This window comes from Neolamprologus brichardi, chromosome 22 (assembly GCF_056152115.1).
Source record: "Neolamprologus brichardi isolate AB-2024 chromosome 22, ASM5615211v1, whole genome shotgun sequence".
Classification (NCBI taxonomy): domain Eukaryota; kingdom Metazoa; phylum Chordata; class Actinopteri; order Cichliformes; family Cichlidae; genus Neolamprologus; species Neolamprologus brichardi.
In genome coordinates, this window is record NC_142124.1 from 24,114,113 (window position 1) to 24,132,955 (window position 18,843).

An 18,843-nucleotide genomic window follows, 5' to 3' on the forward strand; every position below is an offset into this window, starting at 1 on the left:
AGGATACTTTGATATACATTCTACTGTAAGGTTGGAAATGTATTTTCTTCACCCTGAAATATCTTTTGAAATGTATTTTGGTTTGAAAAATATATATTTTCAATTTTAAAAATATATATTTTTTGAGCATCACAAATACAACATATATTTACAATATATTTTGGCCAGGAAAAATGTATTTTTTTACTGTATGGGTAAAGTTAAGGATTATCAGTAAAGATTTATGGCCGCTTGCCAGGCTCTTGGTAGCATTTCAAGAGATTCAGTAAAAAAAAAAAAATACTGCTGGACTGCTTTATGGCACAAAGGGAACATTGCACCACAACATAAAATAAAAAAGACAATGATTTTTTTTAAAGATGGGTGCAACTAAGACATGAGATGAACAAGTAAATAGCAATGATGATACAGTGTTGGGACTGTTGACGCTCTGCTGAATTTGTAAGTTTGCACACTTTTAAACAAATGAACAGTATTTTGTGGTAGTTTCATTTTAATGGAGAGACAGAATACCAAACACACCTAAACACGATTTAGTACTCGGGGGAGAAATCCTTGTTGGCAGTCACAGCGGTGAGACGTTTCCTGTAGTTGGTCACCAGGTTTGCAAAATTCTCAGGAGGATTTTAGTTCACGTCTATTTACAGAAACTCTCCAAATCTTTTAGGTTTCGTGGCTGCTGTTTGGCAACTCAAAGTTTCACTCCACATATTTTCTATAGGACTGAGGTCTGAAGACTAGCAAGACCACTCCATGACCTTAATGTGCTTCTTCTTTAGCCACTGTTTTGTTGCCATAGAGATCTGTTTTGGGTCATTGTCACATTGGAAGACCGATTTGTGACCAACGTTCAGTGTTGCGGCGGCGGGTTTCTCATCCAAGATATTTCAGTACGTGGGCCCATACATTGGCACCCTTTACAGAAAAATAGTCCCAAAGCATAATGCTTCCAACTCCATGCTTGAGACAATTGTAATTTTATATTTGTTCTATTTACAAATAGTCGCACCAGTAGTTGTTATCTTCTCACCAACCTTCTTGTCGATGGTGCTTTGGCTCATTCCAGCCTTATGCAGGTCTACAAAATCTTTTGCGTATGTGTGTCCATATAGACTATAATTTGGAGTGTAAGAAAAGCACTCCGGTAAATTACTTCTGGTACCGTGAAACCCTCAACATCACACCTGACATCGAGATCAGCGGCTCCGTGGAGTGGCGGATGGTGATCTGTCTAGCCAGCGCCTGGTGCATCGTCTACATCTGTTTCATCAAAGGCATCGACTCCGTGGGAAAGGTCAGTGTAACTACCAAAAACATTTAATATTTAATGATAGGTTGCAGAACACTGGATGCCTAACCCTGTGCTATCACTATATGTGGTTTCTCTCTTACAAAACTGTTCTCCCAAGTTATTACATCTATCATTTCCCCCCAGAAAACATGTTATTTTAATGTCTGTGAAGGTTCTCAGTCATCCAGGTCATTGTAGTCAAAGGAGCTTGCAAAGAAAAGCGTCTGGACTTCTTTAAGTTGCTTGAAGACGTTTCACCTCTCATCCGAGAAGCTTCTTCAGTTCTAAGGTCAAATGGTAGGGAGTCCCAGATTTAAACCTAGTGGGAGTATCCCCCCACAGAGGGACAAAAGGACCCCCTGATGATCCTCTAATCGCCTGAGCCAAGGTGTGAAACTGGGTGTGGGTCCCAATCAGCCAGAGTTTCGGGTGAGCTCTCTGTGAAACCTGGCCCCACCTTATCATGCGAATTCCTGAGGTCAGATGGCCCAGGATGTGAGTGGGCGTTAAGGCGTCTGGGGAGGGAACTCAAAACTGGATTATAGATGGCAGAGAGTTGGTGTCGTAAACCACCGCCTCTGTTCAAAGATGGTCGCTCACAGTGGACATAGATGGCTTCTTTCACTCCTCTTTCAAACCATCTCTCCTCTCTGTCCAAAATGTGAACATTGGCATCCTCGAAAGAGTGACCTTTGTCCTTTAGATGCAGATGGACAGCTGAGTCTTGTCCTGTGGAGGTGGCTCTTCTGTGTTGTGCCATGCGCTTGTGAAGTGGCTGTTTGGTCTCTCCAATGTAGAGGTCTGGGCATTCCTCGCTGCACTGTACCGCATACACCACATTGTTAGGTCTGTGTTTTGGAGTTTTGTCTTTCGGGTGAACCAGTTTTTGTCTGAGTGTGTTGCTGGGTCTGAAATGCACCGGGATGTCATGCTTGGAGAAAACCCTCCTGAGTTTCTCTGATACACCGGCTACATAGGGGATGACAATGTTGTTGCGTCTGTCCTTCTTATCCTCCCTCGCTGGTGTCTGATCTTCTTTTCTGTGCCTCTTTGCCAAGAGCCTTCCTTTCCACTTCCTCCATGTAACCTTTACATGGAGGAAGCTCACCCGAAACCCTGGCTGATTGGGACCCACACCCAGTTCCACACCTTGGCTCAGGCGATTAGAGGATCATCAGGGGGTCCTTTTGTCCCTCTGTGGGGGGACACTCCCACTAGGTTTAAATCTGGGACTCCCCACCATTTGACCTTAGAACTGAAGAAGCTTCTCGGATGAGAGGTGAAACGTCTTCAAGCAACTTAAATGTTATTTTAATGTTTTTATATATTTTCAGGCTGTGTATGTGACATCTACCTTCCCTTACCTGGTGCTGACTATTTTCCTGATCCGTGCCCTCACTCTGCCTGGAGCTACTGATGGACTGTTGTACCTCTTCACCCCTGATGTGAGTTGGAGTGAAATTTTTAATCTTTTGTCCCACAAACAGCTGATTTCCTAATCAGATGTTATGCTCGTGACAGTGGCAAACCCTGACGAACCCACGGGTGTGGTTGGATGCCGCCACGCAGATCTTCTTCTCTCTTTCTGTGGCGTTTGGAGGTCTCATATCTTTTTCCAGTTACAATGAAGAGAAGTAAGGACAGACACTTCTTAACCTCCCCTGGTGAACACGGGGTGATTAGTAAGCTCGTCTTTCTCTCGCTCTTTGTGTTGGTAGAAACAACTGCGAGAGAGACGCTGTTCTTGTGGGAGTGATAAACAGTGCCACATCTCTCTACGCCTCCATTCCAGTTTTCTCCATCCTGGGGTTTAAAGCCACCACCGCCTTTAACGCCTGTAAAGACGAGTACGTAAGCATGCCTATTTTAGGTGGGGTTTTGCAACTATGTCTTTGCTTGATCCTGAGTACTTACTCTTCAAATCTTATCTGCAGGAACATCCTGGCTCTGACCAATTACTTTGAGTTCCCAGACCAGAACATAACCCTGCAGAACTACGATTACTGGTATGAATATCTAAATACGACATATCCAGAGAAACTCCAGAGTCTGTCCCTGAGGGAGTGTGATCTACAAAAATTACTTAAGCAGGTACTCACTCCATCTTATAGTCATTCTTCTATCCTCGAGCCCCTCCATCCACAAACACTGGTCATTTTCAGACATTGCTATTTCAAGAATCCTCATTAGCTTCTTGTTTTTTATCTTCAGAGTGTTTCAGGTACTGGCCTGGCTTTTATCGTGTTCACTGAAGCGGTGATATCGATGCCGGGCTCGCAGGTATGGGCCGTACTGTTCTTTGTCATGCTCTTTAGTTTAGGTCTCTCCTCCATGTTTGGTAACATAGAGGGTGTCCTCGCGCCCCTCAATGAACTCAAACTATTGCCCAGGTGGATGCCCAAGGAACTCTCATCAGGTACTTGCACATCAGCTCGTGCTTTTTAAGTTAAAAACAATTTCCTTTGAATTCCCTCTTTTAAACTTTCACCTTTTTCACTTCTGCAGCGATCATCTGTTTGATAGCCTTCTTGGTGGCACTCCTCTTCTCCTTGAGCTCAGGCAACTACTGGGTGGAGGTGTTTAATGGTTACGTGGGATCTGTACCTCTGCTCATCATTGCTTTATTTGAGATTATTGGAGTTATTTACTTCCGTGGAATGAAAACGTAACTTTTTCTCCTCTTCTTCCTGAACATAACACTGTAAACTTCATTAACAATCATAATTCATATCCGTTTTACGTCTCCTCTGCCAGTTTCAGTGACGACATCTATATCATGACTGGGAGGAGGCCAAACATCTTTTGGAAGGCGTGCTGGATGGTGATCAGTCCTTTACTGCTCCTGGTGGTGTTTGTTGCCTATGTGGTTGTCCAGGCACAGACACATCCCACCTATCAAGCATGGAACCCAGATTATGTAAGCCAAGAATTGAAGAATGAATCTACTCATAATTCAAGATTTTACTAGGTGCAGTTTGTTCGGTCCTCTATTTATCTTCAGAACTGCTCCAATTTTCCATGGCGTAGATTTAATAAGACGCTCAAAACATTCTTTAGAGATTTTAAGTTCATGCTGACACGACGGCATCGCACAATTGCTGCAGATTTGCTTTTCTTTTCCATCACATCCCAAAGGTACATTACGGGATTGAGATCTTTTAATTGTGGAGACAATTTGAGTACAGTGAACTCATTGTTATGATCAATAAACCACTTTGAAATGATCTGAGCTGTGAGTCATAGCGAGTTATCCTGAAGGAAGATGCTACTAAAAATCAAACTGACTTCTGAAATGAATCCAGCAGCCAGACTTTTACCTGAGAAGCGACTATCTGTAATGTCTGTTAACAAACAAGCAAGAGTTTAAAAATGTCTATCAAAACCTACATTTTAACAAATATGTCGATTAATAAATATAGACCGGCGGGATAAAATGACAGCTCAGTCCTTTATGGGATTTTATGAGCCTGAAATATCTCTTGATTGATTTCGATAACCTTAAGTTAGCCAAGCCCTAAAGCACTAAAACAGCAACCACTGACCAAAGTGCTGGACACAGCAATAAAAAATAGAATTTAAATAAATAAAGTAAATCAATATAAAAAATTTATTGAATTAGTCAAGCTAACCTAATTGCCTGCTTGCTGGTCGTTGCGCTCTATTTAACCCGAAGAAAGAAAATTAGCGCATTTTACCAATTTTAAACCATATTTAATAATTAAATAAATAAATGTCCTTCATTGTTTCCACCTCTATCTTTCTTTTCAGGAAAAATTCCCTGAAACTGAAGAGAAGCTTTATCCAGACTGGGTCTTTGCCATAATCATCCTCCTCTGTGTGGTGCCTGTGATTTCCATTCCTCTGGTGGCCCTCTACCAGCTGCTTCGTGGCAGATTCAGAAAGTCCTCGGTTGGGATGGAGTTAAACCCCTACGACAACGACGCCTTCGTGACTGACACACAGGAACAGAAGACTCAAAGGGCTTAAGGACTGTGGAGAGTAAAAATGCTGCCATACAGCAAAAATCCAGATGTTTATCACTGCTTTTCATCAAAATTCACTAGAATTTCATACAGATTCTGATGTTTACTTGACATATGAAACATTACATTACTTCCCTTGAAAATAAAACAGGATTTATTTAACAGTGACATTCTTAATTTTCATTTTACATATTTTTACATCATATCATATATCCAATATAACATTACACATCTTTCTTTGACTCCAAATATACGAATCTGCACAGTTGAACATAGTAAAAATAAAAAAAAATAATAATAAAAAAGAACACAGAACCCTTCAGGTTTCTTCATTTCTGAACAACTTTAGCATTATCTAAAGAACTGAGCATATGTGATGTAACACAAAAGTAAAAAAAAAAAAAAAAAGAAAAATAAAATACTTTGGCGAATGTCTCACAACTTCTGTGACGCATGTCCGCACATGCTCTTTATGGAAAACTACTGCAAGGTGTAAATCAAAGTCCACAAAGACACACACAGCTATGGGATGAGACCTGCTCTATTATAGTAGATGCATGACTTTCAATTACCGATCTTGACAGGTTGCTGTTGTTTGATTGTGTGCGTTTATGACTGAGGTTTAGCACTTAAGTGTTTTGCAGCACACGACTAAGTACTGTTTTTTTCCAGACATGTTTCCTGACACTCTAGATCCGAAAGATGTCATGTATTGGTTTGGGTTTTTTTTGGTGATATATATTGTTAAAACACTTACAACTTAAGAATTAAACAAAGCAAAAGAAAAAAAAAGGCTTTTAATATGTTTTTAACAAAAAAGGGGAGGGAATCTAGATTAAATAAATCCATACCTTTAATCTCCGAGTATTGTTCTGCGGTCATGTTGGAAACTGGGACTAGGAATAGTAATTTACGTCTGAATGGCCAAGAAGTCGACTGGAGTCCTGGGGTTAGTGGCCTGCCGCACCCTGGCCAGCCTCAGGTCCCCCAAACGCCGCTCCAGACTGCGCTTTCCTGTAAAAAGATAAAGAAGATAAGACGCTTTTTATTTCCTTCTTTGGTGACAAACTGTAAAATCAAATGACAGGTGCCAATAAACTGCAGATTATACATGTAAAATGATACGTGTATATTGGTTAAATTAGGTGCACCTCTTACAAAGAATCAGCCTTCCTGGAAAGCTACAGGAAGGACAGCCTTTCGTAATAAAATCGAAAAGCTTCATTTTTCCAAACTGTAGTACTTTTATTTTGTTTTTAATTATTCTTGCCTAATTAAGCATCCACACACACATCCACACAGGCAGCGGTTATTTTATCCTGCTGTAGTCCTCAAAGGTTCAGCACAGCAAACAGATCTGCATGTTTGATATAGGACTTTACACCAGATGCCCTTCTGGATGCCCCTCCTAGAAGTGCACAAACTCGTGACCCCTTCAGGCTGTCTCTTTGTGTCTCCTCCTTTTGCACGTAGGGAGGAAACACAAAGAGACTCCTACTGATAGTATGCACATGCACTTCTTTGGATGTTATTTGTGACTTTGCAGCAAATTATTTTTGATATCCAAATACAACTTAATATGTGAGCAGAACAAGAATCTGCAACTGACAAAAGTGTCAGTGGTGTTGGGGATCTTCAAAATTGCTGGGCTCATGAAAAAAAGAAATGTACAGCCAGATTTTATCCACAATGAAAGATCATCTGGAAAGCATCCAATTGGCTTCGGTCTCATTTTTCAGCAACAAAATGATCCAAGACAGACTGCTAATGCAGTAAAAGCAAGGGATAGAAAAAAACAAAACAAAAAACACACAGTGTAGCACTATCAGTCTTGGATTGGCCTCCCCAGAGCCCAGACCTCAAAGAGAAACAGCCAAGATCCAAAGAAGAGCTGTGAATGTGCTTCAAGAAGCCTGGAGAACTATTCCTGAAGCCTCCTTAAAGAAATTACAAGAAAACGTAAAAGAAAAAGGTAATCATACCAAATTCCAACTGTTTTAGAATTGCACTTTGTTTTGTCTTGTATTTCCATGTATTTTTGCACACGTTTTAATTCATCACTGTGCCCATTTCCCATTTTAACAACAAAATCTAAAGGAAAACCGAGATGCTTAGACTTCTGCAGGGTACTTTGCGTAACATTTTAATTGCATTTTTTGGAAGAAGAATCTGAACATCACTTTTGAGACTACATACGTTTGTGCAGGTGTGCGAGCAGATCTTTATAGAGAAGACGGTGTTGTGACAGCACCAGCAAGAAGCACAGACAGAAAAGCAGCTCCACTGCTTCGTACTGCACAATCCCCGTCTGGGCCTTATCACCTAAAATCAGTCCTAGAGAGGCAAAAAGAGAAGAAATTAAGTTATTAATGTGTTTGCTCAGGTGGCTGAAGGAAAATGGGTTGAATTTTACATCACAGCTCAGTAATACTGCAGCAATTGTGGGTTACAATCCAGTACTATCCAGTGAATAGTTTAACTTATCCTATAATATCACATGTTAATGAAATTAACATATGATAAGTTATTCAAGTTATTCAGCGTTTACTCATTTTAATAATACTATAGCAACCTGCTAAAATAAATGGTTATATCAATGCAGTACGTATGCTGACAACAACAGGATACTAAAGGCTCATATTGTGATATTACAGGATACCATCAGCCTAATATCCTCAAAATCACATTGAAACTGTTTAAACTATCATCCCCAGCAATTTGTGCGCTGTAAATAATGTTTATATTTATTTAAACATTCTGACAGGGGATTTCTTAAAATCACCCCGCAATTCTTCAGCTGAGACACTTGAGTTAGAAAACACACACACACACTGCAGTTGTCTTTACTCGCAAGGACAAGTGACAGAGCGCTCCTACACGTAAGAGACACTCACGGACCTGTGGTCTGTCACCGTCTGCTTTCTTTATTTATACAACAGGAATTAAAACATTCGTTCAGTGACATAAGCATGTGCATATGTGATTGTGATTGTGTGTGTGTGTGTGTGTGTGTGTGTGTGTGTGTGTGTGTGTGTGTGTGTGTGTGTGTGTGTGTGTGTGTGTAAGGTCAGAACTGCTTGTTCAACTTCTTACTATCGCTTGTGGGAAGATTCAGATACAAATATCAGAACAGGTTTCATAAAGAACAATCAGTTCTGAGCAATGAAAAGAACAATCAGTTCTAAGCAAGGAAAAGATCATCATGTAGCATTCTATCACAAATAAACTTATATCATTAAAAGCTTATGCTGACTAAACAATAGGGGTGGGGGAAAAAATTGATACTGTGTAGTATCGTGATACTTTGTTTGGTAATAATGTATCGATACAGGAACAGCAGAAATCGATATTTTGTTACAAAAAGGTTTTTGTGCTCTGACTTCAAAGCATGTTGATCCTTTTTCTGAGCAAGAATCCTGACATTCCTTCACTGTCCAAATGTGTTTAACTTTTTTTTGGCAGCAATAAACATGACAGTTTACTTATTTTAATTTAAGACATGTTTTATTTTAATTAAGTTTAAAACTTTTATTTAATGTAAAATTATATTTTGTTTTAATTTACTTTCAAATTCTTCAGTTGCTGAAGGGGCTGCATAGTTTTCATAAATTGCATAGTTCAGAATAGCTATAATTGTACCAGATGGTTGCATTCAGTTAAGTTGGACTAGACTGTAATACAAACCGTTCAGTTTGTCAACAATAAAACTGAAATGAGAGAAAGACTGAGTGCGAGACTTTGATATTAGATAAAATGAATATTGATAAAGTTTACCTTTATGTACAGAATCTGAATATCGCAAAATATTTTTAAAAATTGCAATAATATCGTATCGTGCATTAAGTGTTGTGATAATATCGTATCGTGGGATGTATGGTGATTCCCACCTCTACTAAACAAATACAATTTTCTATTGACACATTCAAAAGTCTTAGGGTTAATTAAGCGCACACAACACTGCTGCAAACTAGGAATTTACTATGTGGTTTAGTCTAATGTTTAACTTTCCAGGCTGAATGAGGTTAGAAATCTCCTGATTCTCCTAAACGTACCATGAATACACAGAATGAACTATAACGGAAAACAAACGCAAATTATTACCATACATCCTGAACACATGCCAAAATAACTGACAGCAGTAGAAGAACTTCTTCTACTTCTAGAACATCAGAAAATATCTGGCTGTGCAAAAGTCTTGAGCCACCCTTCATATTTTTCTTAGTTGGACATTTAAGCAGTCTTGAGCAGCAGTTCTCTGGGCTTTATGAAAATCTTTTAAAGTTTTTCTTTGGACATCATCTGCTTTTTCACTCATTTTCACTTCAGTCCTGACCATTTTCACAGGACTGTTTCTTTGTTAAGCCACTTGACACTGGCCTGAATCGTTCAACATAAAAAGGGCAGCTAGCCCAAATGCCAAATTACACAAGAACTCAACTGTAAATTAACGGAAACAGGTTTTCCAGAGTAATTAATCCAAATTTGCAATTTGCTGTTCAAATTATTGAAGCATTGTGGGAGCACCTTGATAGAAAGTATACTTCAGTTACTGGAATTCCCACTGCCTGATCCGACGAAGCCTTGAACCATGTTAACCATTTCCCACACAGTCACACCTGACACCATTATATTCCTCGCTCCTTTAACCTGTTTGCACAAGAACAATTAGCACCACTGCAGAGTGTGGTCTCTGCAGGGGTGCTAATAAAAAAATAAAGTATGCATTAAATACAATACCATCTATATAATTTAAAAATAAGTGACATTAAACTAGCATGCAGTGATTAAGAAGATGTAGATAACTGAAAATGAAAAAAGATAAAATATAACAGCTCTGAAAGTGTCCAACTGGCAAGTATGTGGGACTCATTAACTCACAGGAGCACATTAACTTGGCTCTGCTGTTATTTGCCAACATCCAGTTTGGAGAAGAGTAAGTTTAACTGCTGTAACTGATCCTGAGTCTGCCGTTTCATGTAAAGAAATACATTTTTGTATTCTCTCCTGTTTTCATCTGCTCGTTTAACTGGGAGCACTGACATCTCAGGGTGTTAGCGACACAATTATCACACTCTCACTGAGCTTTGACAAGCGACATCACTCGAAAAGGGCACCCCCTGCTGGCCATGAGCCTGATGCCACTTCTGTTTGCTGTTCGGCTTAAACAAATCTATAGTATGGTAAACAGGACACCACAGCAGTACTCTGAGTGCATCTCTACCTCTAAAATCCAGCTTGTGTGGCTGCTATCTTAAGGAAATATTAAATCTATAAGGAAAATGAGAGGGAAGCATCCCTGTCACCAAAATGGATCAAACCATAAAATTCCCAGACTGAAGAGCAACCGAGTAAAACTTGAGGAGCAAAAAAGGCACAAAGTAAAATGTGCTAAGGTCCAAAACATTAAGCACATCATAGCAGTGCTGGATTTTTTGCCCTGGTTGTCAGTCTTCTTATACCTGAGCATCTTGTTTTTTTCCCAACTACCCACATTACTCTTTAAAAACTGCAGGATCTTACTTCACAATACAGAGATGCTATTACTTGATTTGAATGTGTTTATATCAAACTACTGCCCACTATTGCCAATCAGCAACAAAGTGCTTCTGTGAAATGCAAAAGTTGCCTTTGTTGCTGCATCTGATGAGCTTGTTGCAGTACTTGGCCATCTCCCATATCAGCTGCAGAAAGAAGACGGGGTTCTTGGAAACGGTCTGACCAAAGGGCAAACTTTGGGCACAGACGTGAAATCTGAAGAGGAAAAAAAAACAGGAAGACTCACACAAAAATTGTAAACAAGGACAGGTTCAGTTAGACATTTATATTTAGAGATTAACAACCGGATAATTATTTCTAAGCTCGGTGCAGGTACTGATTAATATAGAGATTAATATAAACCCAGATTTTTACCCAACTGGAAGCGATTCATGTTGAAGGTTCCCAGTTTGTGTTTATTATCCATGTATTTTGATATTACAGGTGGGTAAATGCACCAATCTGACACTGACAACAGTACCTGTACGCATGCAGCAGCACCATCTTGTACATGTTCCTGTAGACCGCTTCAAGAGAATTCGTCTGAGGAGAAAAATGTATAAATTAATGTAACGGAAAGCAAGTAGTTTACTAACATACTGATATAAGATTTCTTCATTGACTGCTCAGGTCGGATTTTCCTGTTAGTCAAAACAGAAAGCAGCTCCAAACCCTGCTGCTCCCTCTGCCATGTTTTACAGCTGGGAATTGAGTTTTGATTGCTTTATGGTCACTTTGGTTTTTCCTCAAAAGTAAAATTGTATAAAAAGATGGACATCGCCTCAGTGATATTGGTTTTAGGCTGTGCATTTTGAAGGCCCAGTATTAGAGCTTTGACCAGTGCCGTCCTGTTCTGAGCCAAGTGTGACCAAATTTGAGTAAGAGGGAAGGAAAAAAACAAAAAGAAAAACACAAAAAACAAACAAACATGGCAGCGCAGCTTAGCTTGACAAAATTGCATTCGAACAAACCACAAGTCTTCTGGAACAATGTGCTTTAGACAGGTGAGACCAAACTGGAGATTATTTTGAAAAGAAATAATCTCCAATTTGTTTGATAAAAACAGCACATCAGCACAAACACCTCATGCCAACGGTCAAACACCTTGCAGTCATTGAGACGATAAACTCTCGTGTATTACAAAGTACGCTAGGATCAAATGTGAGGGCATCTGCCTGAAAGCCAAAGCTTGGCTTAAACTGAGCCATGAAACAAGACAATGATCTCCAGGATGCCAGCTAATGTGCAACAGAATGGTCCAGTCGAACATCCAAGTCTTAAAAAAAATGCTTTCTACCCTTTCATATCTGTGCAACACTTCTTCTGACATCCTGCAAAGTTGCCAGGTCAATAAGATTGCTCTCACCAGCTAGTCTTTCTTTCCAGTAGCAGACTTCGTGAGCAACCAGGCTTTTATTTTCAGTCAAAGCTGTACTACTCAAACTCTGAATATCATGTCATTAGTTTGAACACCTAAACCTGGCAGTATTACAACCTGTCAAATGTATCTAATAAGTACATGAAAAGTTCAACTAATTCTTTGCCATTATTATAATTACTGCATTTGTAGAAATTACTTTTTTAAAATCACGAGTCTGTCATTTTATTGGATATTTTATTCAAGGACTCATTTACCTTGATTGGTATCTTTCTAGCTTGTACTTTAACTTTTGACACAGACATTGGACATAGCATGCTGGTGATGCTTCAGTGTCTGTATAACATTAACATATACATTTCGTAGAAAGAATATATAGTTTAAAAATAGCTGATCAAAATATCTTAAGAAAGATGAGAAATGAGTCCAAGTTTCTCTTAACAACATGTTTTGATCTGTGCACTCAGCTTTTGCCAAACTGCACTTTCCCATAATGTTTAACAGTTACAGCATTCTGAAAGGTCTTAAAAATATTCTTGTTCCCAACCTTCAGGTCAAAGAACAGGGCATGACACTTGAGCCTGAGGATAGCCATTAGTTTCCTTTTCATCTGCTGTCCTGCAGAGTGGGATGAACCCAGAGTAAGGCTGTAGCGCAGAGACAGTCCAGCATAGCTGTGAAACAAGAAAAAAAGCAAGAAAATTTAAAAACAACAAAACATTCAGAACTACAGAGAGATTTTTGTTTGACCAGAGGATCATTCATCTATGCCAGAATTGGCTCACGTTTATGAGTAGGAACAAAGTTCAGCCATAAACTATAAAGCCTTGACAACAGGCCTAAGGAGACACCACAATATAACACAATAACTGTGCAGTATAATTACAGCTGGAATGGACCTTTCACCTGGAATAGTCTTTATAGACGTCCAGTGTGTGGGTGTCCAGCAGCAGTCCACACCAGGGGAAGAGGCAGCGAGGGGGCAGCATGCGAATGTCGGGACAGGAGGCCGCGCTTCCCGATACCTGAAAGTTCAAAACCACCTTCTGCGGGTTGACCGCCAGACCATACTGTGGCACTCCGGCCAGCAAGATCCTACACACAAAGAGCAAGCGGCATTATAAATGCACTAAAATAAGTAGCTTTGCATGATTTGCAGTTTAAAAAATAAATAAATACATGTAAAAACTCTCTATTTCTCTTATACCGAGACTTTGTGCAGCTCACCAGGTCATCCACTGTCTCAAGCAAGCTGTTCAGAATAACTCTATATGTGGATGCATTTATTTGGGGTTCTACAGAAAACTGCAAATCCCATTCCAGTCCCCTACTCCAAAATATCTTGTGCATTTCCAGTAACACAGAATATTTAAAACTGAACTGAAAGTAATACTTGAGAAAAGCTTGTGCTTCATGTTGGTCTGGTGTAATCAGAAGGAAGTCATCCACCAGTCTCATCAAACACCTGCAGGACACAAGGAGAGCAAAATAACAGCCACAGTGGACCAAATCAAGAGCTACAGCACAGAAAGAGTGCCCTCTTCTGCCCATGATGGGTAATATGTATACAAGCTGGAGCTGACTGAAATACAGCGAGGTCTGATGTACCCTTTGTGTCCAGGAATATCTTTAAACAGGAGATTCTCCATGTGGCCGTAGCAAAGGCAGCAGAGCAAACTAGACACAACCGATCCCTGAGGAATCCCCCGGAACTGACGGTACGTCCTGAAACATAAAGGGACAAAATAGACGTAACTGCCTTGATGACATCAAAATGTTTTAGAAAACGGTGTTCGAGAATCTTACTTTTTCCCATACTGAACAACACTCCCAGTTAGCATTTGGGTAAAGAACTGCAATGCCTCTCTGCCATGAAGATCTGAGCAAAAGTGCTGCAGCAAGGAAAAGTAATGCGTTCAGGACTTAAGCACACAATTTGCCCAGCCACAGCAAACCACACGATGAAGCCAGAGTTACCTGTTCAACCAGGATGGTGTGATGAACTTTGCCTTTTCTCTGCAATGACGTCAAAAAGCCCTTCATGTTGGTGGATCCTATGTTATCCTCCAGGAAATCTGCCTGTGTTAACCAAAACAAAAAAAGACAGACTTTCACTCATAAATAATGTTTATATATGGTGGTTTTCACAGATTCTTCAGATGTTTTTAAATTGAGTTTAACTTAGTTTGATGGCCATGTCTGCCAAAGGGTTCAGCGACATGTTTGTTGACCTGTGCACTTAGATCAGGGGCTGGCACACATTCATTTCCATCGGTTAAAATTAATTGCCCGCTGCTGATCTAGATGGTTGTGCTGGGTCATAATGTCAGTATAGCTGGAGTGACTTGGTTTAACCAGACATCTAACTATATTTATGATAGGGAACAGGCATACATACACTAACTCCTCCTAGTTGCACGGATCAATCTGGATGAAACTCATTATATAAACTGGGTAAGGTCGCAGGATTATCAACATCTACATCGCTTATAACACTCTAATCCTTACAAATTACATATAATATGTCTAGTAGCTGATCTACAGCAACATTAAATGTATGCTGCAGGCATGTTGTTGTTCCTAAATACATTTTGTTAAATCATTTTAGTACAGTGGCACTTTGAGAGTCACTGGAATGTGTTGTCAAGCATAACTGTGCCTGTGTTCATCTAACGGTGACACTGACAGTAAGTTACAGCGTCTAATAATCAGTCCGACTGACTAGTTTATATAATGAATATGTAGTTTGCACAGAAGAAGAAAAATATGGGTTTTTTTATTGATTTGATTGGTGCTTATGAGCAGCCCTTTTTGCAGTCGCACTGTACGTAGTGATATAATAAAAATAAAGAATAACTTGTAAATTAAAATGTATGCGTTTTAATCCAGCAGGTATAACACTAGTTTAAGTAATGTGATGTTAACTAATATTACCATAAATGTCATTTTTGGACTAATTAATACTATGTATGCTCTCAGATAAGCATGTTTGCAGATCGGATGGCTACCTGTCTGACAAAGGCCTTTTTCAGGCCTTCGTGTGAGTCTGCCCAGATCTTGGCATAGCGGCGGATGGTAAAGAGTTCATCGTGGACAGGTGACAGGGCTTGGCCAATCACCTCTATGAGTTTGTCATGCGGCAAACTCTCATAGGCTCCACTCACGTCCATCTTAAACAAAGAGGAAAAAGCTAAATTATACATTACCTATACAATATGTCCATATTAGTGTGCTGAAATTTACAGCTGTATTATCCTTAAAATAAATTGAAAGTTCTCTGCCAAACTATTAAATGTAACAACTCACCTTAACAAAATAGAGGGGTTGTGGTTTTTCTTTCTGCGCTGGTGCCAAAGAGCACAAAACTTTGTGGATGTCAGTCATCCCCCACACTGTGGATCCCAGTAGTGATGGAGTGGCACGCACACAGGCCCGCAGCATATCCAGCAAGTCCCTGACACGACCTCGGTAGAGCTGTAGGGAGGACCAAAGAAAAGTTGAAAAACCAGCCCATGGACACAGGATGTAATAACAGACAAGTCTGAGCTAACTGTTGGTGCGTACCCTTGTTTTGGCATCTGCTCCTATGACTCGTGTGATGGGCCTCATGCCATCAGTCTTGGGAATGAAGCGAAGGCGGGAGATGACGGTGCCTTTGGGCAGGGATGCCACCTGAGCTGGAGTCAGCTCCTCCATCTGGCCTTTGGAAAGGTGACCTCTACATGAAAAGAAAATTTTGTTCCTTTTTTTGGACGTATGCCTCATGTCTGTATGTATGCTGGCTACTGTAGGAATGTTGTGTGAGTGTACCTGAAGGCCAAGTCTTGCAGTTTGGTCCAGACTTCCTGCCTGTAGAACCTGATGGCGTTCTTCTGCCCAATACTCTCTGTTGCATAGAAACAGGCTCTCACAAGGCCTGTAACATATCCATCCAGAAGCCAAGCCAAGAACTGACCCAGGACCTGTGTCCGATACGCAAGCTCGCTGGGTGGAAAACGGCCTGCAGATGAGTTACGTTGGTTAGGTCGGGCATGAAACACGAAGCCATGAAAAAAAAAAAAAAAGACCATTGGTGCTAACCTCACCTGTTTTACTCCTCTTCAACCAATCACAGTCATTCACCTTTATCTTCCACAACAGTTCAGCCAGTGAGAGCCTCTCAAACTTACCACTTTGCAAGAAAGTCCTGACCCTGGCAAAGAAATGCAGCCGGTTTTGATCAGAGCCCCACAGTTCTTGTGGGATCACAGAAGAGAGGCATTCCCGGACAAACAGGTAAACCCTGTGCGGTGCACAGTGCTGAGGTAAGAGTGAGTTTAGTTCTCCCTGTCCTGCATTGCTCTCCTCCATTGATGGACATAACCTCTGTAGTATTCTGGTATAGGGACATCTCCTGTGTTGTTGTAAGAGCTGCCTAAACAGGGGGACCATGCCAAAGAACCGCTGGGGGAGTTTTTTAGGCTTCCTCTCTACTCCATTCAAATGCGCTAGTCCCTCGAAGAAGACTATTCTTACCAGATCTTGTCCTTGAAGCCTTCTGGATCCATGAGCAGTCTTCTTCCTCCTGTTAAGAAGAAAGCCACGCATGCCCCTGCCCCCATACAGGAATCCCAGGGTACGGATAAAACATTGCAAGGGTGGTAAAGGGGGGAAAATCCCTGTTCTCCAACTAGGACCACCCTCCAAGGGAAGTACAAATGTTGGCATTTCAACAGGCTGTTTGAAAGCTGTAGGTGGTGCTGATTCCACAGCCACGGCTTGTCCTTCCTTTTCAGAGCCAACTTGTTGGATCGCCTGTTGATGTTCTATAGATGCTACTCGCCTCCTCTTTCTTGAACAAACTGCCACCTCCTCCTCTTCTCCAGTTTCCCGTTTTCTTTTCCCTTTTGTCCCTCCTTTATTCCTTCTTTTCATCTTCTTGCTTGCAGGAGTCACAACTGTGCGTTTCTGCTTCAAACTCACTGACCCTCGACAGCTCTCAGTCTTGGTACGATTATGTTTCCTGACTCGCGGCTGGAGAAAAAACCCACTAGAGGCCGTGGTCATGGACACCCTGTCATAGACTGGAGGGCCGCACACCTGGAAAGCACACGAAGGAGGAACTGCCACAAACACAGAGCAGCTCTCCAGAACATACTGCGTGATGTCTGTGCCCAGACGCATTGTGACTTTTTTCCACAGGTCACTGCCGTGGATGTAGGCAGCACTCTGTGTTACATCGCCTTGGAATTTGAGGAAGTCTGCATCCCGATCCTCCTGAGCCAGCGTCTGAAAATTATACCCATGTGCCAAGACATTCCTTTTTCTTTTTCTTTTTAGAGTGTTGAGAACAAACGCCAGTAGTTCAGGCAGACTGCAGATCTGTGGAAAGTATGAATACATAAGAAGAGGCCATCTGCCATTAAGCTGTTAAATCTTGACAAAGGCAAAACTTCAGACTCTCTTATAAACCTGTCAGCTTACTGATGTGTGGATCTATACCACAAGTCTCATTTAAATATAATATAACTCTTTGCTATGTTAGCCCAGAGACTGCTACAAAACAATACTCTGAGTTCTTTATTCTTCTATGTGATTAAAATTACTTCAAAGTTACCACTTCCCTTACTAACTAAAACCAGAGCCATTAAATCAAAGAGTCATGGCACTCGAAAGATCCTGAAATGAAATATTCCACGTATAACGTATAACAGTGAAAACCCTTTCAGAGTATTATTCTGTCCTAGTGTAGAACCGGGCGAATATATCGGGCGATATTAACTATCTGTCATTATAACTGGATACATTTAAACATGTCTAATAAAGGAGAAATGGGGGGTGCGCCCCAGAAGAAAAAAAGAGGACCTTGCTGAAGCTGAAATATCCTCCAGCAGCGCACATTTTTCTCCCAGCTTAGTTTCAATGAGAAAAAAATATCTAGGAGTGTAACATGGTTTCCTGGCTTTAACATTATAACAGCATGGCAGGCAGAGTTAGCTACACCGCTTCAAACGTCCACAGAGGAGGGAGTGCGTGTCAACTCCTCAGGGCTAACCTGGGAAATGTACATGTATATTTTTCAATAAGGGGAAACGTTACCTGTTTGCAGCTCGCTACCTGCTGTAGCTCCTTGTCAAAGCACACAAAAACACTCCTAACGAACGATTTGAAACGGTTTGTATCTGTCTGCTCAATGAGAGCTGCTTTCTGTCCCTCTCTGAACACGATGTTGTCCGAAAACTCCTCCAGTGTCTGCGTGTGCCGGTACAATAACCGAAGGATATCCAGCACACCGGACATATCAGTCGCAGACATACCGACTGTGTTCGGAGCACTTGGACAGAGGTTAGCTACTTTACACTGGGATTTAGCTATGTTTCACGTTTTAAGGGCCCGCGTCATGCTTAGCCTATGGGAAAGCGGTTTATTGGAGCTGGCCAATCAAAAGTTCTCATACTAAAGGGGGAAATTTGCTGTTGACCAATGACAAGCAGGTAAAGGCTTGTTGTCTTTTGGCACGAGTGTAGTGAAAAAGGGACAGTATCACGTGCTATGAGAACTGCTCACCAGAGATCATTCCTTCTGTCACGAGCATTATATGGGCACCACAGGCGGTTAAAGCGACGTTTGTTTATGACCTTAAAATAACATTTTAATTAAAAAAAACGCAAACAGAA

At 40.8% G+C, this 18,843-nt stretch overlaps 2 protein-coding genes across 2 annotated transcripts in view; one reads left to right on the forward strand and one right to left on the reverse strand.

The window, feature by feature from the left end:
- The window catches only part of slc6a18 (solute carrier family 6 member 18), a 22,109-nt gene extending 16,529 nt beyond the window's left edge, over positions 1 to 5,580 (forward strand). Inside the window, exons 4-12 of the mRNA XM_006795192.3 lie at positions 1,113 to 1,294; positions 2,626 to 2,736; positions 2,813 to 2,925; positions 3,010 to 3,138; positions 3,226 to 3,382; positions 3,503 to 3,707; positions 3,797 to 3,956; positions 4,046 to 4,208; positions 5,060 to 5,580. Coding sequence (XP_006795255.2) covers positions 1,113 to 1,294; positions 2,626 to 2,736; positions 2,813 to 2,925; positions 3,010 to 3,138; positions 3,226 to 3,382; positions 3,503 to 3,707; positions 3,797 to 3,956; positions 4,046 to 4,208; positions 5,060 to 5,278 — 1,439 coding nt within the window. The 3' untranslated portion in view covers positions 5,279 to 5,580. The remainder of the gene's footprint in view (positions 1 to 1,112; positions 1,295 to 2,625; positions 2,737 to 2,812; positions 2,926 to 3,009; positions 3,139 to 3,225; positions 3,383 to 3,502; positions 3,708 to 3,796; positions 3,957 to 4,045; positions 4,209 to 5,059) is intronic.
- Positions 5,099 to 18,511, reverse strand: tert (telomerase reverse transcriptase). The gene is made up of 17 exons (XM_006795191.3): positions 18,266 to 18,511; positions 16,273 to 17,548; positions 15,998 to 16,187; positions 15,752 to 15,905; positions 15,494 to 15,661; positions 15,196 to 15,357; positions 14,165 to 14,266; positions 13,994 to 14,079; positions 13,796 to 13,912; positions 13,581 to 13,652; positions 13,094 to 13,282; positions 12,735 to 12,861; positions 11,291 to 11,352; positions 10,901 to 11,025; positions 7,471 to 7,608; positions 6,126 to 6,288; positions 5,099 to 5,299 (listed from the first exon to the last, which is right to left on the reverse strand). The coding sequence occupies exons 1-16, from the start codon at positions 18,479 to 18,481 to the stop codon at positions 6,185 to 6,187; spliced, it is 3,288 nt and encodes a 1,095-aa protein (XP_006795254.2). The 5' UTR covers positions 18,482 to 18,511; the 3' UTR covers positions 5,099 to 5,299; positions 6,126 to 6,184.
- Positions 18,512 to 18,843: the final 332 nt, after the last annotated feature.